Source organism: Falco cherrug, chromosome 3, assembly GCF_023634085.1.
Source record: "Falco cherrug isolate bFalChe1 chromosome 3, bFalChe1.pri, whole genome shotgun sequence".
Classification (NCBI taxonomy): domain Eukaryota; kingdom Metazoa; phylum Chordata; class Aves; order Falconiformes; family Falconidae; genus Falco; species Falco cherrug.
The window spans coordinates 110264733-110278549 of record NC_073699.1 but is presented as its reverse complement, the minus strand read 5'-3'; the positions used below and the strand labels follow the sequence as shown (position 1 = coordinate 110278549).

The 13817-nt window shown below is 48.1% G+C and overlaps 1 protein-coding gene across 9 annotated transcripts in view; it reads left to right on the top strand.

The window, feature by feature from the left end:
* The first annotated feature begins 1964 nt into the window (after positions 1 to 1964).
* The window catches only part of CCDC30 (coiled-coil domain containing 30), a 37372-nt gene continuing 25519 nt past the window's right edge, over positions 1965 to 13817 (top strand). For 8 of the 9 annotated variants that reach the window (XR_008731414.1, XM_027803318.2, XM_027803322.2 and 5 more), the window contains exons 1-5: positions 2325 to 2615; positions 3003 to 3123; positions 8142 to 8332; positions 11873 to 11959; positions 12799 to 12952. Coding sequence is in view for 8 of the 9 variants with exons in the window: in XM_027803318.2 (XP_027659119.2) it covers positions 2361 to 2615; positions 3003 to 3123; positions 8142 to 8332; positions 11873 to 11959; positions 12799 to 12952 (808 nt within the window). In the remaining variant the exon portion in view is untranslated. Of the gene's footprint in view, positions 1985 to 2324; positions 2616 to 3002; positions 3124 to 8141; positions 8333 to 11872; positions 11960 to 12798; positions 12953 to 13817 lie in introns of those variants that run through there. The other variant, XM_055705251.1, reaches the window with a different exon arrangement.

The following is a 13817-nucleotide window of genomic DNA, read 5'->3' as shown; positions in this document are numbered from 1 at the left end:
GTGGATGGTGAAACAAGTGTGGCTAAAGACGAAGGAGAATGAGGTGGTAACAACTTTGGAGAGCGTCCGTTGCTCAGGGAGAGATCCAGTGGACCTACGTGTCAAGAACTTTGCTCAGAAACAGTTCAAGAAATAGGTACTGTGGCAGTGTCCCTAAAGCAGCTGTTCCGCCAAAGTTTTCCTTCCATCTGGAGTGTTGGTAGATGGCTGGGGAGAGTATAAAGGCAAGCAGACATGTGGCACAGAGCACAAGTGCGTGGCTTGAGGACAAGAAGTTGGAAAAAAGGAGTAGGCAGTGGGGGTGGAGGTGAAGGTGGATGGACTAGCGGTGATCAGCCTTGGGAGAACTGTCTCTTGGCTGTTTGGGTGGAGTTAGAGCTGGGACATTCCTGGTTTTCTCTAAATCCTGCTTCTATATGATTACCAACTTCTAAGCATACATTCCTCATGCTTGCAAGAAGCGCAGCATGCAACGTGTAAATGCGTGCCATGTGCAAATGTGTGCAATGTGTAAAACCTTAACTGCAGCTCTACTGCTGTCTGTTGTGTGCCTGTTTACATGTTTTCCTTGAAATAAATTCACTGGAAGTCTGTAAAGAAAGATGGTGATGCACAAGAATGCTATTCTTGTGCTTGATGCCTCTCCAGGGGTGGGACTGTGCTCGTATTTAAAGCCACTGAGCATTCAGGAAGGCCGCAGTGCTTTTGTAATGCCACTGATCACCTGAAAATCAGGTGTGCTCATAAAACTGGGAAAAAGGAAGGCAGAAGAGCAAGAAAAGAGTGTGAGGTTGGGCTCAGTGGATTAGGAGGGAGCACTGAATGCTAAAGGACTGCCGATATGCAGGGAAGGTGCTTAGTGATGGGAGAAACGGTCCGGATTAGTCAGGAGCGCAGAGATCCAGCTAGTAACTGAGCTGGGAGAAGGAACTAACAACTTCTACGTGGCCAGGACTGATATTTGCAGAAGGTGGAGAGAGAACCGCAGCACAGACTGTCTGTAGATGTGGGAAGCACCTGTTGGAGACATGCAGATAGGGAAGGAGATGATGGAACAGCCTGCATGTGTGTTGTATGCGCTCGTGAGCTCCAAGAGCTGCCTGTCTTCATCTCCCAGTATGTGACTGGTGTGAACGTTGAGCCCTGCTGATGTAGGGGCTTCCGTAGTCTTTGGAGTCTGTGGAGTGAGCTGGAGTTTGTGGAGTGGGCTGGCAAAGACGGGAATATAAAAACTTGTGTAAATGGAACAGGAGTGTTGGGACGAGGGGAGGGAGAAGTGCAATGAAGGCTCTCTTTGGAGTATTCTGGACTTTCTCTGTAAGGTGTCTGTGCAGGAGAGAAATAATTTAAACGTTTCATGGGGAAGACTTGGGCATTGCCTGTCTTGGGCCCTGCAGGTGCCTCAAAGGGCTGCAGCGCTCCTCTCGGGAGCATGGCTCTGGGCTTCCCTGTGTAACATCTGCCCCTCCTTCTTCAGGGTGGGTGTGAAGTCCAGGTTGGAGAGACTTCCAAAGCTCAGTCTAAGCCGCAGCTATCCCGATCCGGTGTCAGTGACAGTCCTGTTCCGTGCCGGAGGTTGAACCGAGACCTTGAGAGCTCCCATCCCAACACCTCCAGCGCTGGCCGAGTCAGGGCACCAGCCCTTTTCCTTCAGGGATGCTGTTGTGGTACCATAAGTGGGAAGTAGCTCCTGCAGGCCCAGCACCATCGGTATGCCGCTTTCCAAGGATCCCAACCACCACTCAGCCGAAGGTCCTCGCTGCACACTGCCGTGTCCCTCATCTCTTCCTTTCTGGACCATCCCCTGGCACAGTGCTTTCACCTGTTCGGGCAGCTCTGCAGGACAAAGCCTCCTTTACTTTCTCCGGCTTGGTTGCTTCTGGGGAAGCCCTACATCTCCCACAGCTTCCCATGGCGTTTGGAAGGAAATTGGGAAAACCCGTCAGCCCCTTTTTGCTGGCTCTTGGCACTGGCACAGTGTTCGGTAGGGCCTGGGCTTGTGCCGTGGGCCTGAGGCACTGGCCTGAAGGTTGAGGTGTGGGTGGGGGCAGGGAAGCCCTAAATGCCACCGGTTTCGTGGCCTGGGGGGACACGCATTTATCCCTCCTGCTCCTGTCCCGGTGTGGTGTCCCGGAGGGGCGCTGGCTGCCCCGGCCCGGTGTCCACGTGTCCCGGAGAGGCGCTGGCTGCCCCCCCTCGCCTGGTATCGCTGTGTCCCGGGGGGTGATGGCTGCCCCCCCCCGGCGGTGTCCCCGAGGGGGCGCTGGGTGCTCCCGCCGCGCCGCCAGGGGGCGCGTGTGGCAGCGAGGCGGCGCGCGCCGTTGCCATGGCGCCGGCAGCGGGGCCCGGGCCCGCGCCGCATGGAGCCGTCCGCGGCCCCGCGGGGGGACGGGGGGTGCCCGGGGCCGCCGGGCCGCCGCTCCCCGCTTCTCTGGCTGCCCCCGCAGGCCGAGGGCCCGGTGCCGGCAGAGGCCGTGCGGTGCTGGCTGCGGGCCGAGGGCGCCGACCCTGCCGCCCCGGCCGAGGAGCAGCTGGGCCTGGCCTGGCGGCTGCTGTGGCGGGCCGAAGCGCGGCTGGGCGAGCTGGAGCGGCGGCGGGCCCAGGAGATGAGAGACGTAAGGGGTCACCGTTAGCCCTTGGGTCTGTAGCCCCGGGCTTTTGGGGCCTTTCCCCTCCTTTTGCAGCAGCAGGTTAACGGGTGTTCGCAGCTGCTGGCCACTTTCCTCGATGCCTGGCAGCATGCGGCCCAGCTCCGCACACTGGGGTGCTGGGAGCACCCAGCGAGCCCAGCATCTCCCACCGAGCCAGGCTCAGAGCCCCTGCATTCCTACCACCGCCCCCTCCCACCCCCCTCACCTTTCCATCACTCCTTAACATCCCCAGATGCCATGAAGACATGGTGTCCTGCAAATCCAGGGGGATGGAGAGCTATTTGCGCCAACAACTTGCTGGCGAGGCCTTGCAAACACACTCCGGGATTGTGATGTTTTCTTTATTTCTAGGTGGAAAGCTATGTGGGTCACGTCCGTCACCTGTCGGAGGAACGGGATGCCATCACCACTGAATATGAAAAAGAAAACGAACATCTCAGGCTTGAGCTGACGCGGCTGCAGCTGCAGCAGGGTAATCCTTTCCCTCCGAAACAGAGATGCCTTGACAGGTAGCGGCATCCAGGTCTTTAGCAGAGCTGCTGAAAGCTTTTTTGAAAGCAGAGCGGCGTTTCTCAGTGAGTTCTGTTAGAGCAGCGTGTGTGGTAAGGTTTGGGAGGTTGGCAGAAGCGTTAATGAAATATTACAACTGATTTGTAATTGCCTTGAAGGGTCTTGTCTGCTTTTACTGCATTTGTTCAGTGGATTGGGCGGTTTCTTGCTTCGTGTGGCTCCGTTGTTGCACTAAGCGTCTTCCAGAGGCTGGTTGAAGAACAGAATTGATGGTGCTGTTTGTTTTCCAACTCTAAATTAGAGACTCCTCAGGTAACGGAATGTTGAACTGTGTTCTGGCTGATGCCAGGGAATTTGCCGTTGGCTTTGGTTTAGTCAAAATCCACATTTTTTAAAACAATTCTGAAGGACAGTGGTATGTTTGTGACAGTGATTCAAAATTTGCCATGTGTGGTTATTTTAGTATAGTTTGGGTTTTTTTAAAACAAATTATTTCACTTACATTTCACTTCAAATAATTTGCTTTCCTCTCAAACCCTGAGGTTGCTTCCAGTAAAAGCAAATATATTTTGCTGGGGTTAGTTCTTGATTTTCTTCCTAGTCTTCTGTTGTGTTTTGAGTGCTGCTAATAGCACACTCTTATCATTAAGTCCTCCTCTCATGGTGCATATTATCCTGGGTCTAAGGTAAAACTGGGAGTGCTAGCACACCTTTAACAGTTTTTTTTCTGTTATGCATACTTTATTTGGGGCAGCAGATACAGGAGTTTTGGGTGATTGATTGCAGTTTTGAGTCTCTGCTCAGCTGTGACCAGCCCGTGGGCTTCAGGGTTTCATCTGGTGGGGTTACTTTTCAAAGATGGGTGTGCTTAAGCACTGCCTGAAAGTCTGTTTCCTCAGGGCATGTAAAGCCATCATTTAGTGTTGAAAATGCTGACATGCCAGGGTTTAAACTACTCATGAGCCTTCGGGAGCATCACTGTGGCAGAAAACTTTATTACTGGGTCTTGTATCTTCCCCACAAGGTGGCAGACGAATGACAAAAACATCCCGAAAGCTGGTTTTGCATTTATTTCCTGGCAGCGGCTCTGCTTCTTTGGACTTTTTCCATTTTTTTAGGGACTCTTGTGGCTATTGAGCAATGATTAACGCTTAAATGGCAACAGATCCATGTCCGTGGATCTCAGTGTATCCTGTCCATGGTGGGTGGCTGTATGTAATCAAGTTGTTACTAGGCTGCCACCCCCGAGGGGTTTTTGTGGTTCAGCGGTGCTTTGGTGTCGTACAGTGTTTCTGTGCAGCTTTGTGGAGGAGTTTGTTTTGGGATATTACTGTCAGACTTTGGTTTTGAAGACTTGCAGTTGCCATACCGATGGCATTAGCTGCGGTCCTGCGGTATGCATTGATAATTTAGTGATCTGGGCAGCGGGTGAAGCCCTGCCTTCCACCAGGCTGTCCTCTGCAGGGAGGGATGCCACCCCTGATGTGTTCTGGGATGCTTGTAAGATAGTTTTCTTGAGGGACTGACCTTTTGCTTCACAGGTCAGCCTGTTCACACAAAAAAACAAGCAATGCCACTGCCCATCTCTGGCACAGAGTGTATGGCTATGCTTGTACTTCAGCTGCTGCACTTTCTCAAAGACTTCTGTCGGGCCTTTGCCATCTCTGGGTCTTTAACGTGGCTCTGCTGCAGGGTTCAGTGCTGCGTTGCTGTGTCTGTTCCCTGGGCCTCTGCTTTTCATCAGAGTGTGTACACACCAGCGTAGAGATGCCTCCTGTAGGAGCAGGGCAGGCTGAAGGAGGTCTTAAACCACAAGTTGATTGTCCTCTGGGTCTTGCTGCCCCTCATTTTTGCAGGGCAGCTGGCTGTCTTTAGCAGGGCCACGTTGATACTGCAGATCATGCTGGAAACAGGACTGGAGAAGGGTTTTGTGGAAAGGCATACCCCAGTCTGCTGGGATTGCTGAACAAAAATGTGGGCAGGGCAAGAAGAGAGGATGGTGGTAGGGAGCTTTTGGGGGGCTGAGGACGATAACAAGTTCAGATGGGAAAGGGCAGTTAAAGACAGAGGCTGGTTCAAGGCTGTGGTACAAAGGAGGGGCCTGGCCTGCGGATGGTGAGGTGCGGGTGGATGGGATCTGTCCTGATCTGGCTTGTAGTGACAGTTGGGAATCCTGGCTTTGGGGAGCTGAGAGATTGGGAAGGGAAGGGGCAAAGGCTCGGGGAAATGCGGGAGATCACTCGAGTGGGCTCTCAGGATTGAGCGCACACCCTTTTTCAAAAGCAGCCAAATGGATCAGAAGCTCTGCTTGGTCTGAGGATCGCTGGGAGCAATTTGATCTGTTAAAAGCTGTTTCTGATGATAAAAAGTAAGTTTCTGTTTACATGTTTACTTCTTGCCTGGAAAGAGCTCGAAGGGTTACTGCAGAGAGCAGATGCTGCTGGTTTTATGTTGGGCTATTGATCTGAGCTTTACCTCATTTGGTACCTCTGCCCAGAGTGAAATTTTTCCTTTCCTCGAGGCAGTTCGTAATCTGTTTCCAATGATTCTTGTCAAATATGCCTCAGTGTTTTTGGAGGGCAGATCAATAACTCATGGGCTGCATTACATTTGTTTTTCAGAAAGGCTTTTGGTAATGGCAGTAAACCACAATGCTGTTGGGGGCTTGCCTGGGTTTCTTTAAAAAGTGAGACAAAAAGAACAAATAGTCATGGCCTGAGCTCGGTTATTGTAATGGCTGTACTGCTTAAACGTACCCAGCATGGATGAGAGGATGCAACTTCTGTGGTGGGTGTGAGGATACTGGTGAATTGCTTATTTCTGAGAAACTTCCTGGGGTGAGAACCTTTGCAAATGTAAAACTCGAAGCGAGTGCAGAGGAGGTGCAGGAGATAACTGCAAGCGGGAACACATCAGTGCATTGGTATAACGTTGCTTCTATGAGGTGTTTGCTTTCTCAAGTGGGACATCTTGGATGTGGTAGAGGGAAGGTGTTTGAGATATTTCTAAGGAATTAGTGGGCTTTTACAAGCAGGTAATCGGTGCTGTGTATGGCAGAATCCCTTCATCCTCACAAATATTTTTTCTTCTTCAGCCTGTGGAAAGTTTCTAGGTCCTGTTACCACAAGCTATACTGCTTAATAATGTTTTGCAGGTTGGCTGTGAGGGAAACATTTGCAAGTGAAACTGTCTGTGCAGGAGCCAGCCCTATGAGTTCAGACATGCTTGTCCTGTTTCTGGCTATAAAGCAGAGCAGCTTTCAGCCTATTTTAGATGGGATGTGGCAAAACCATGGGAGGAAACTGCAAGGCTGGTTGAAGGCAAGGGAGAGGGTTCAGTTTAATATGAGCTGTAGGCTCCTCATAATGCATATGGAGCAAGTGACCAGCTATTTTTAAAGTGCAAAATGCAATACTTTGCTCCATTTCATGCGGGAAGGATGCAAACCAGCCACGTTTGACCTCTTCATTGAACGAGCTGTAATTTATAACCACAGGGGAAGGCGAATGGGAAACCGCAGGGTGTTTTCCATCCATAGGGCTGGACAGAGCTGGCTGCAAAATGCAGAGTGGAAACATGTGATTGATTTGAGCCTTAGGATGTGATTGCACTGGGTCCTCTGTTAAATCCAGTGTATGGAAGTGAGGAACAGACTTGTTCAGAGCTGAGTATGTATCCTGTGTAAGAATATAAGGAATATTTGCACTGCTTAACTTCAGACATCTAACTGTATTCCTAAGCAGTGAAAGAGTGTGAATGTCCCTCCTGCTTCTGTACAATACCCACAGCTCCCCACAGTTCCCATGCTACAGCACTTGGAAACCTTTATAATCTGGTTTGGTCTAGAAATTGGCAGCAGGGATTGTTAGTTTTCTTTTTAATATGAATTATGTAGGGAGGTTTTGAAAAATCCTTCCTGAGCTTAATAAGCTATGGTGTCCAGTGCAGGAGTTGCTGCCCCAACCACGCAGGAGACCAAAGTTTCCTCATTTTCTCCTGGCAGATAAATTTCTAACCATGCAAATGAGGGGCTCTTTTTAATAACTGTTTGTTGCACAAACACAATGGTCCTAGCCATAAACCAACTTCTCTTGCAAATGTCATGTATTTGCCTTGGAGGTCATTGAATCTTGAAGTTCTTCCCAGTGCACAGTCTCCCTAGCTATAATTTTGGGATAAATGGTGAAGAATGGGCAGTTAAATTTAAAAGGATTTTTTTTTTTTGTTCCTTTAATCCTACAGGAGACCTTCATACAACAGGTCTGTGTTACCAGAGGCAGTCCTTAGCCTGGGCTTATGGCTGGTTTTGGAGGAATGAGGGAGTGATTTCTAAGGTTGTGTTTTAAGAAGTACTCTGAGTCCCTTTGAACCCTCTGAGTTCTGCACAACGAAAAAGTAAAGATATACAGATCTACCTCCCTACCAAACAGCCCTTAGGAAAATAGTAATGTTCTGCTTATATGAGTGCTATGATATTCTGTGTCTCTTTTTCCAAAGAAAATGTTTATGTGGTTGCACATCCATCTGTTTGGTTTCTCTCAATGCCCATTTAATTTGTTGTTTAGTTGCCACCAGGCTGTATTAAGGGTCAAAAGGATTGAGGATAACCAGGTTGGTGAGACTTAGCTGCCGGGTGGAAGAAAATGGTTGTAATAAATCCCGCGCTGAAGACAAGGCAGGAGAACTCAGTCTAGATGCAGCAGGTCCTCTCACCTGCTCGGCAGGCAGGGTGGTGGCTGTGAGCAGAAATGTTGGGACAGATCAGAAACATCAGGACGGAGGGAATAGGGCTGAGACAACAGGTAAGAACAGGGGGCAGGAGGCAACAAGGGAGATGGGAGAAGAGACTTTAGGAGCTGTTGGGCTCCGGGAGAAATGGGGGCTGTTGCAGTGGGGAGTGTTTGGAGGAGCTGGGACCTCAGATCTGCAGGAAACCATGCTTTTTTTGCTCTTTTGCTCACAGCAAGCCTTGTCTTGCAGAAGCCCAGCTGAAGGAGATCGAGGAGATGCTGGAACAGGAAGGCTTGTCCGAAATAGCTCACAGTAATGCCAGTGAACAGATTGCTTATTTACTGGTAGAAAGAACAACGCTGCTGGAGAAACTGGAGATCACAGATCAGAAGTTGAATTCACACAGCTACGCAGACAGGCTGCATGTGGCACAGCTTCAGGTACCTCCTGCTTTAGCTGCTCAGGCTGGCTGAAAGTGTGCTGGGGAAAAGGATGTCTTGGAGATTTTTAAAGTAAAAATACTTCGCCTGTCTATGAGGACACTGTGGATTCTTAATACTGATGTTGATTTCTTTGTTAGTTTTCACACTTGCATGTTTACACTTGATCTGCTCCCACATCTTGCACAGGGATAGTGAATAGGATTCATTTTAACAGACAAAATGTTGAAGAATTTGTGATATAGTTGGTCTGAGGATCTTCATTGCGTAATAATGACTTTCTACTAATCTAGATTTCCTGGTGATCCAGTATTTAATTTCAGATGACTAAGTTCCCATGAAAATCGTGAATTTAAAAAAAAAACACAACACCTTTCCCTATACTTAAAGTGAGGTTAAAACTCTTCCCTTCCAGCTGCTGAGCTTGAGGATGGAAGTTAAGCAAACCTCTGCTTACACACTGAGTTCAGTAAATAAATGTCACCACGACTTGATGATTGGCAGGTTAGAGAGGACCATCCGTGTCCTGATTTTTTGCTTTCCGAGGTGAGGAATTTTGACAAATGGTGGAGGAACAGCAGCTACTCCATGTTAGAGAGACAGTTTGTGGCCGATCGCCTCAGCTGGGGAGATCTCCCTCCCACCAAGGCCTCCAATGTCCACCTGCTACTGAGTATGGCTGTTTCACAGAATGGCAGCCCAGGAGCTGCTGGCTCTTGTAGCTGTTCACAGGAAAGCCCTCTTGGGGCCAGAGGGGACTGGCTGGGTTGGGTGGCCTCCAAGTTAGAGCTTCTTGGCCTTTTTTGAGTAAGCTTGTTGAGGATGGGACACTTGGAAGCCCTGCTGCAAAGCTCAGCTTGGTTTGGGCTGTGTTGCACCATCTGACCAGAAGCCAAATGCAAAATCTCAAAAGGCAACGTCATAAGAGGGCAAATACGTCACGACAGTGCATCACAAATGCTCTCCTTGCCTCCAGTGGTATGTGGTGTCTGAACCAGAGGTGCTATTATTGTGTCCAGTAGTCCTTGATTAATTTTTATCTTCCATGAATTTGGTTGCTTGTTAAACCTGTGCAGTTTTCTTAATATCCTCAACGATTTGTAGCGAGGACTTTCACAGTTCAGCTACTGTCACAGGAAGCTCCTTTGTTTCAATCTACCATCTCCGGGCTTCGTTCAGTGCTCTCCAGCTCTCGTATGAAAAGGCAGTGAACAATTGCCCTTTTATCTGCCTTTTCTGTGCCACTTGAGATTTTAGTGACCTCAAGAGCATCCCTTTCTGGCTGGAGAGCTACTCCTACTAACTACTCTAGGGTTGGGTGTCATTCAGGATGCATCCGTGGTATATCTTAGATGTAACTATCCATCTTAGAATGAAAGAATCTTGTTTGCAGTGAGGCCGAGGAGCTTCCCTGATGCGCTGCCTCCCACTCTTGGATAGAAAACACCTCTCTGCAAATCAAATAATCTACAGTGGATGCCCGTCACTTGATACTTTTTTTTTTTTTGCTGCAAACACACCGTTTTCCCTATGAAGCACTGTGATAGAAACCTCGCTGTAGTTAAAGAGGAAGCAGAGCTGTAACCTTCCAATGAAATGCCAGTTAACCACATCTGCTACTAAGCATTTCCCAGATGTGATTGGATTTGCTCTTCTTCCAGAGCCAAGTAAGGAAAGCAGGGCCAGGGCAAAGGAAGGTCACAGATGTCTGCAAGTCTGGTGTTGAATCCAACCTTCCTGCACAAAACTCGTCCTTCTGAGGATGCAGCTGATGGGAAGGAACCTCTGCCTCACAGGCTGTCGCTAAAGCACTTGGTCAGGAAGGTTAAAGTGCAAGTTTCTCCCATGGATCACTTCAGATGAATTTAACTTGAATTTTTGTCTCCCAGAGGGAATGACTGGCCACCCTGCGTTGGAGCTGAGCTACCAAGCAGGGAAGAAAGGCAGATTGCTGGAGCCAGGGGAGCAAGCAGGCAGGGAGCAAAACTCCAAATAAGGGTTAGGGCTTCTGCCTTCTTCTGCTCTTGTTGTTTTTTATTTCTTCATGCACCCTGTGGCTGAACGCCCTCTCCACCTGGCTGCAGACTTCATGAAGCTCCAGCGTTTGCACTGGCAGCTTCTCCTAGCAGTCTCCTCTCGGGTCCATTCTTTCTCATGATCTAATGAACATGTTTCTGTAACTGGTCTGGACTACTGGGTGAAGACAGAGAGTGTTGCTCCAGCTGGTCTCAGTGAAGGACAGAACCAAGGCAAAATCTTCTATTTGGAAACAATATAGGCTGTCTATGCATGAAGGGCAGTGTGGATTTTACTTGAATTCCTCCTGGTGCATGGTGCCAGGATCCCCTAGTAGGTAGACAGCCCTGTAAATACCTGACTTTTACCCACTTTTCATGCAGCTGTTTAGAGGAATAAGACTTATTAAAGGAAAATATATTTTTGCATGATCTAAACACATTATAAGTATAATGCTCCTTGTTTCTAATCAAACACAACTTCTCTGCAGTCCTTATATTGGATACCTTGTCTGTGTCTTTAAAGCCAGGTGAAAGAAAGCTATGTTGGACCTCTATTTTTCAGGAAAACATTTTCTCTAAAGCAGACTGTTTATCTTCCCCAGATGATGTCATTGCTATCCATGCTTGTGAACTAGAAACTGTTGATTAAGCACTCCATTGTTTGGGGTAGCATCATACTTGTTTTACACAATCATTAGAGTCACAGCAGTGTTAGAGGTTAATAGGTTAATTGCTCTTGTTACTCTGTTTACTGGAAGATGTAGCCTTTCTTATTCTCAAATGACCTGTTACGTACTTTTTTTTACTCTTAGACTGAAGGTCCAGACACGTTCCTGACTGTTACAGAAATGAATGCAGCTTTTCGCTAGACTGCTCAGGCATAATTGATTTTTTTGATGCATCCCCACTAATGCAAAAAGCCAGGGTACAAACATGTGTCTTTGTGTGGTAGTCACTAATACATATGTGGGGAAATGCTTTCCGAGTGCTGGTGGAAGGCATGGCATGTGCAAACGTGCTCACCTCTCTAGAGCCAAGGTGCAAAATATTAATTGCAACCAACCTCCTGAGTGTTAGCAAATCCTTGATGCTGGTTCAGTTGTGCAGGCTGCAGGGAAGCAGGAATCTGTTAACTCGGCAAGTGGTTCAAAAGAGAGGAACGTGAGGAAGTAACCCAGCATTACTCTGATAAAGTGAGTCAAGCATACTTGGCCCCAACACATTTCTTTGGGCAAAGCTGAGCCCACAGGCTCAAAGAGGAAGATGCCAAGGAGATCACAGGTTGTAAGAGAAAACAGTGAACCCACAGAGTTCCCAGTACTAGCTGAGACAACTTGAGGGGTTTTCACAAGGATTTGGGAAACTGTGCTTTAAACATCCTCTTCAAATATAAGGTGTGATTACAAAACCCCTTCTAATAAAGTTATGTTAAAACTGAAAATCCTACACACTGGTGTTGAGTGATACATGGTAGCATGCTTTCTAGTCATATTAATTTATTAAAATCTCTTTTCTGTGCAAGGATGATTTTGATCACACTCAGCAGACAGAAGATGAACTTCAACAACATCACGAATCCATGCAGCTTACTGGAGAGGCAATGCATAAGGTAACAGTTTTGCACGTTTTCTTGCTGATGAAAAGGCCCATAGTTGAGATTTCAAGCTGTGGGTCTGCTCTTAAGCATGCTGTGAGGGTTTTTTTTAATTGGTTTTAGCTGATGGGATGCAAGTGGGCTCTGAACTTCAGGCTGTGCAACCACATCAGCCTGGTGCTGCACATGGGTTAATCACTTCTGCTGAGAGCCAGGGTTAATGTCTCACCAGCTTTGGTCAGGGCTGGCTTGGAAGCACTCACCTGCCTTTAATGGTATGTCAAAGAAATGGCATTGGAGATGAGCGGACCAAAGTCCAAGGGAGTGAGAAATAGCTCTTTTTATATCAACTAAAGTGACTTTTCTGCAGAATCCCAGGACAGCAGGAGCAGGTCTTTCTCCTTCCCTCTAGGATCGGAGGTGCCAGATTGGCTTGAGGGTAGCTCTCACAACGGCTGGGGGAGGGACATGCAGAATTGACTTGTCCTTGGAGCAGACTCTCACGGGGTGTGGTGGAGCCCTCTGCTTGGAAAACCTTGTGTATTATGTGTTTGAAAATGCATCGTAATTAATGGCATTGTCACAAGGAGGGAAAAACAGAGCCTTGTGTCGGGAAATAGCCACAGCGTGCTGTTCACCACCTGCTCTATGGCATGTGTCTATGGTGAAGAGGGTTATCCACTGCGTGTCTGCCTTCTGCCTCTGCAGTGGCTTCCCTGACCTCACCTGCTTTCTGTTTGTGTTGCCACCTTTGTCCTGGCAGGCCAGGAGTAGTGTGGAGGAGGGACCTGCCTTGGTTACATCACTGGGAGGGTTGTATCTTTTCCATTGGAGCATTAGCTCTTGTGTTTCAGTTCTACAGGGAAGAGCTGGAGAGGGAACAAGCAGCACATGCAAGAGTTGAACGAGATCTGGATGAGGCCACACAGAGGCTGATGACAGCCCAGGAAGAGATCCAAAGGTTGACAGATGAGCTGGATGCACAAAGAAAGGAGCAGAGCAAAACAGGTAAGTGCTTCTCTTGTGGCCAGTCCCAATTACTGGCCTGTGCTTAGCCTGCCCCTGGTTAGTGTAAGCCTTGGACTTCTCACCCAGGGGAGCTGGAGGCAGTCTGCCCAGGGTCCTCTCTGCTTGTAATGTGGAAAAATCAGGGTCAGATGTTAGCCTGGTACCTAGGAGATCTGAATGCAGTTGTTAACAGTCACAAATCAATTAATTCCGAATGGGGAAGGCTGAGACATGGGGTTATCTGATCCATTATTACAGCAGCAGGGTCTTGACTGACTTTCTGGCTTCTGTACAGGGAGAAATTCAGGCTCTTGTAGGGGATGGAGAAGAAATTACTTGGTCCAGAGACAGAGTAGCTATAATGCCACACACACAGTGTTAGCACAGCTTGACCATGAATTTTTAGGTTCCTCAGATGCTGTGTTTGGGATGCTGCCTGGTTAGGAGCTGTTAGCAAGTGCTCATAAGCAAGGCTTATCAGCAGTCTGGAAGTGACTGGTTAGATTCTTATCACTTGTGATATTTGCTTAACCTCTTTGTTGAAATAACTGTTGTTGACCAGCCCTTAAGTATTAATTTTATTTTTTTTTAAATGCTGACTGTAAAAATAAATGGTTTTCTGTAGGGAAATCAAATGACTTGATAAAACTCCTATTGGAGAGGTCTCTAAAGCCAGGTGCTTCGCTGCTACTTCCTACAGGAGATTTCTTCAAGCAAAACACTAGTTTCTGGATGCATTTTTTCGGATTACTTAATTGTCCCAAAATCTGTGATGCAAAATTTCAGTGGAGAACAGCAAAATGTGATGAGAGAACATGTTCTGACCCCATGTCCCTTTGCAGAGAGCGGTACCACCTGGGTAGGG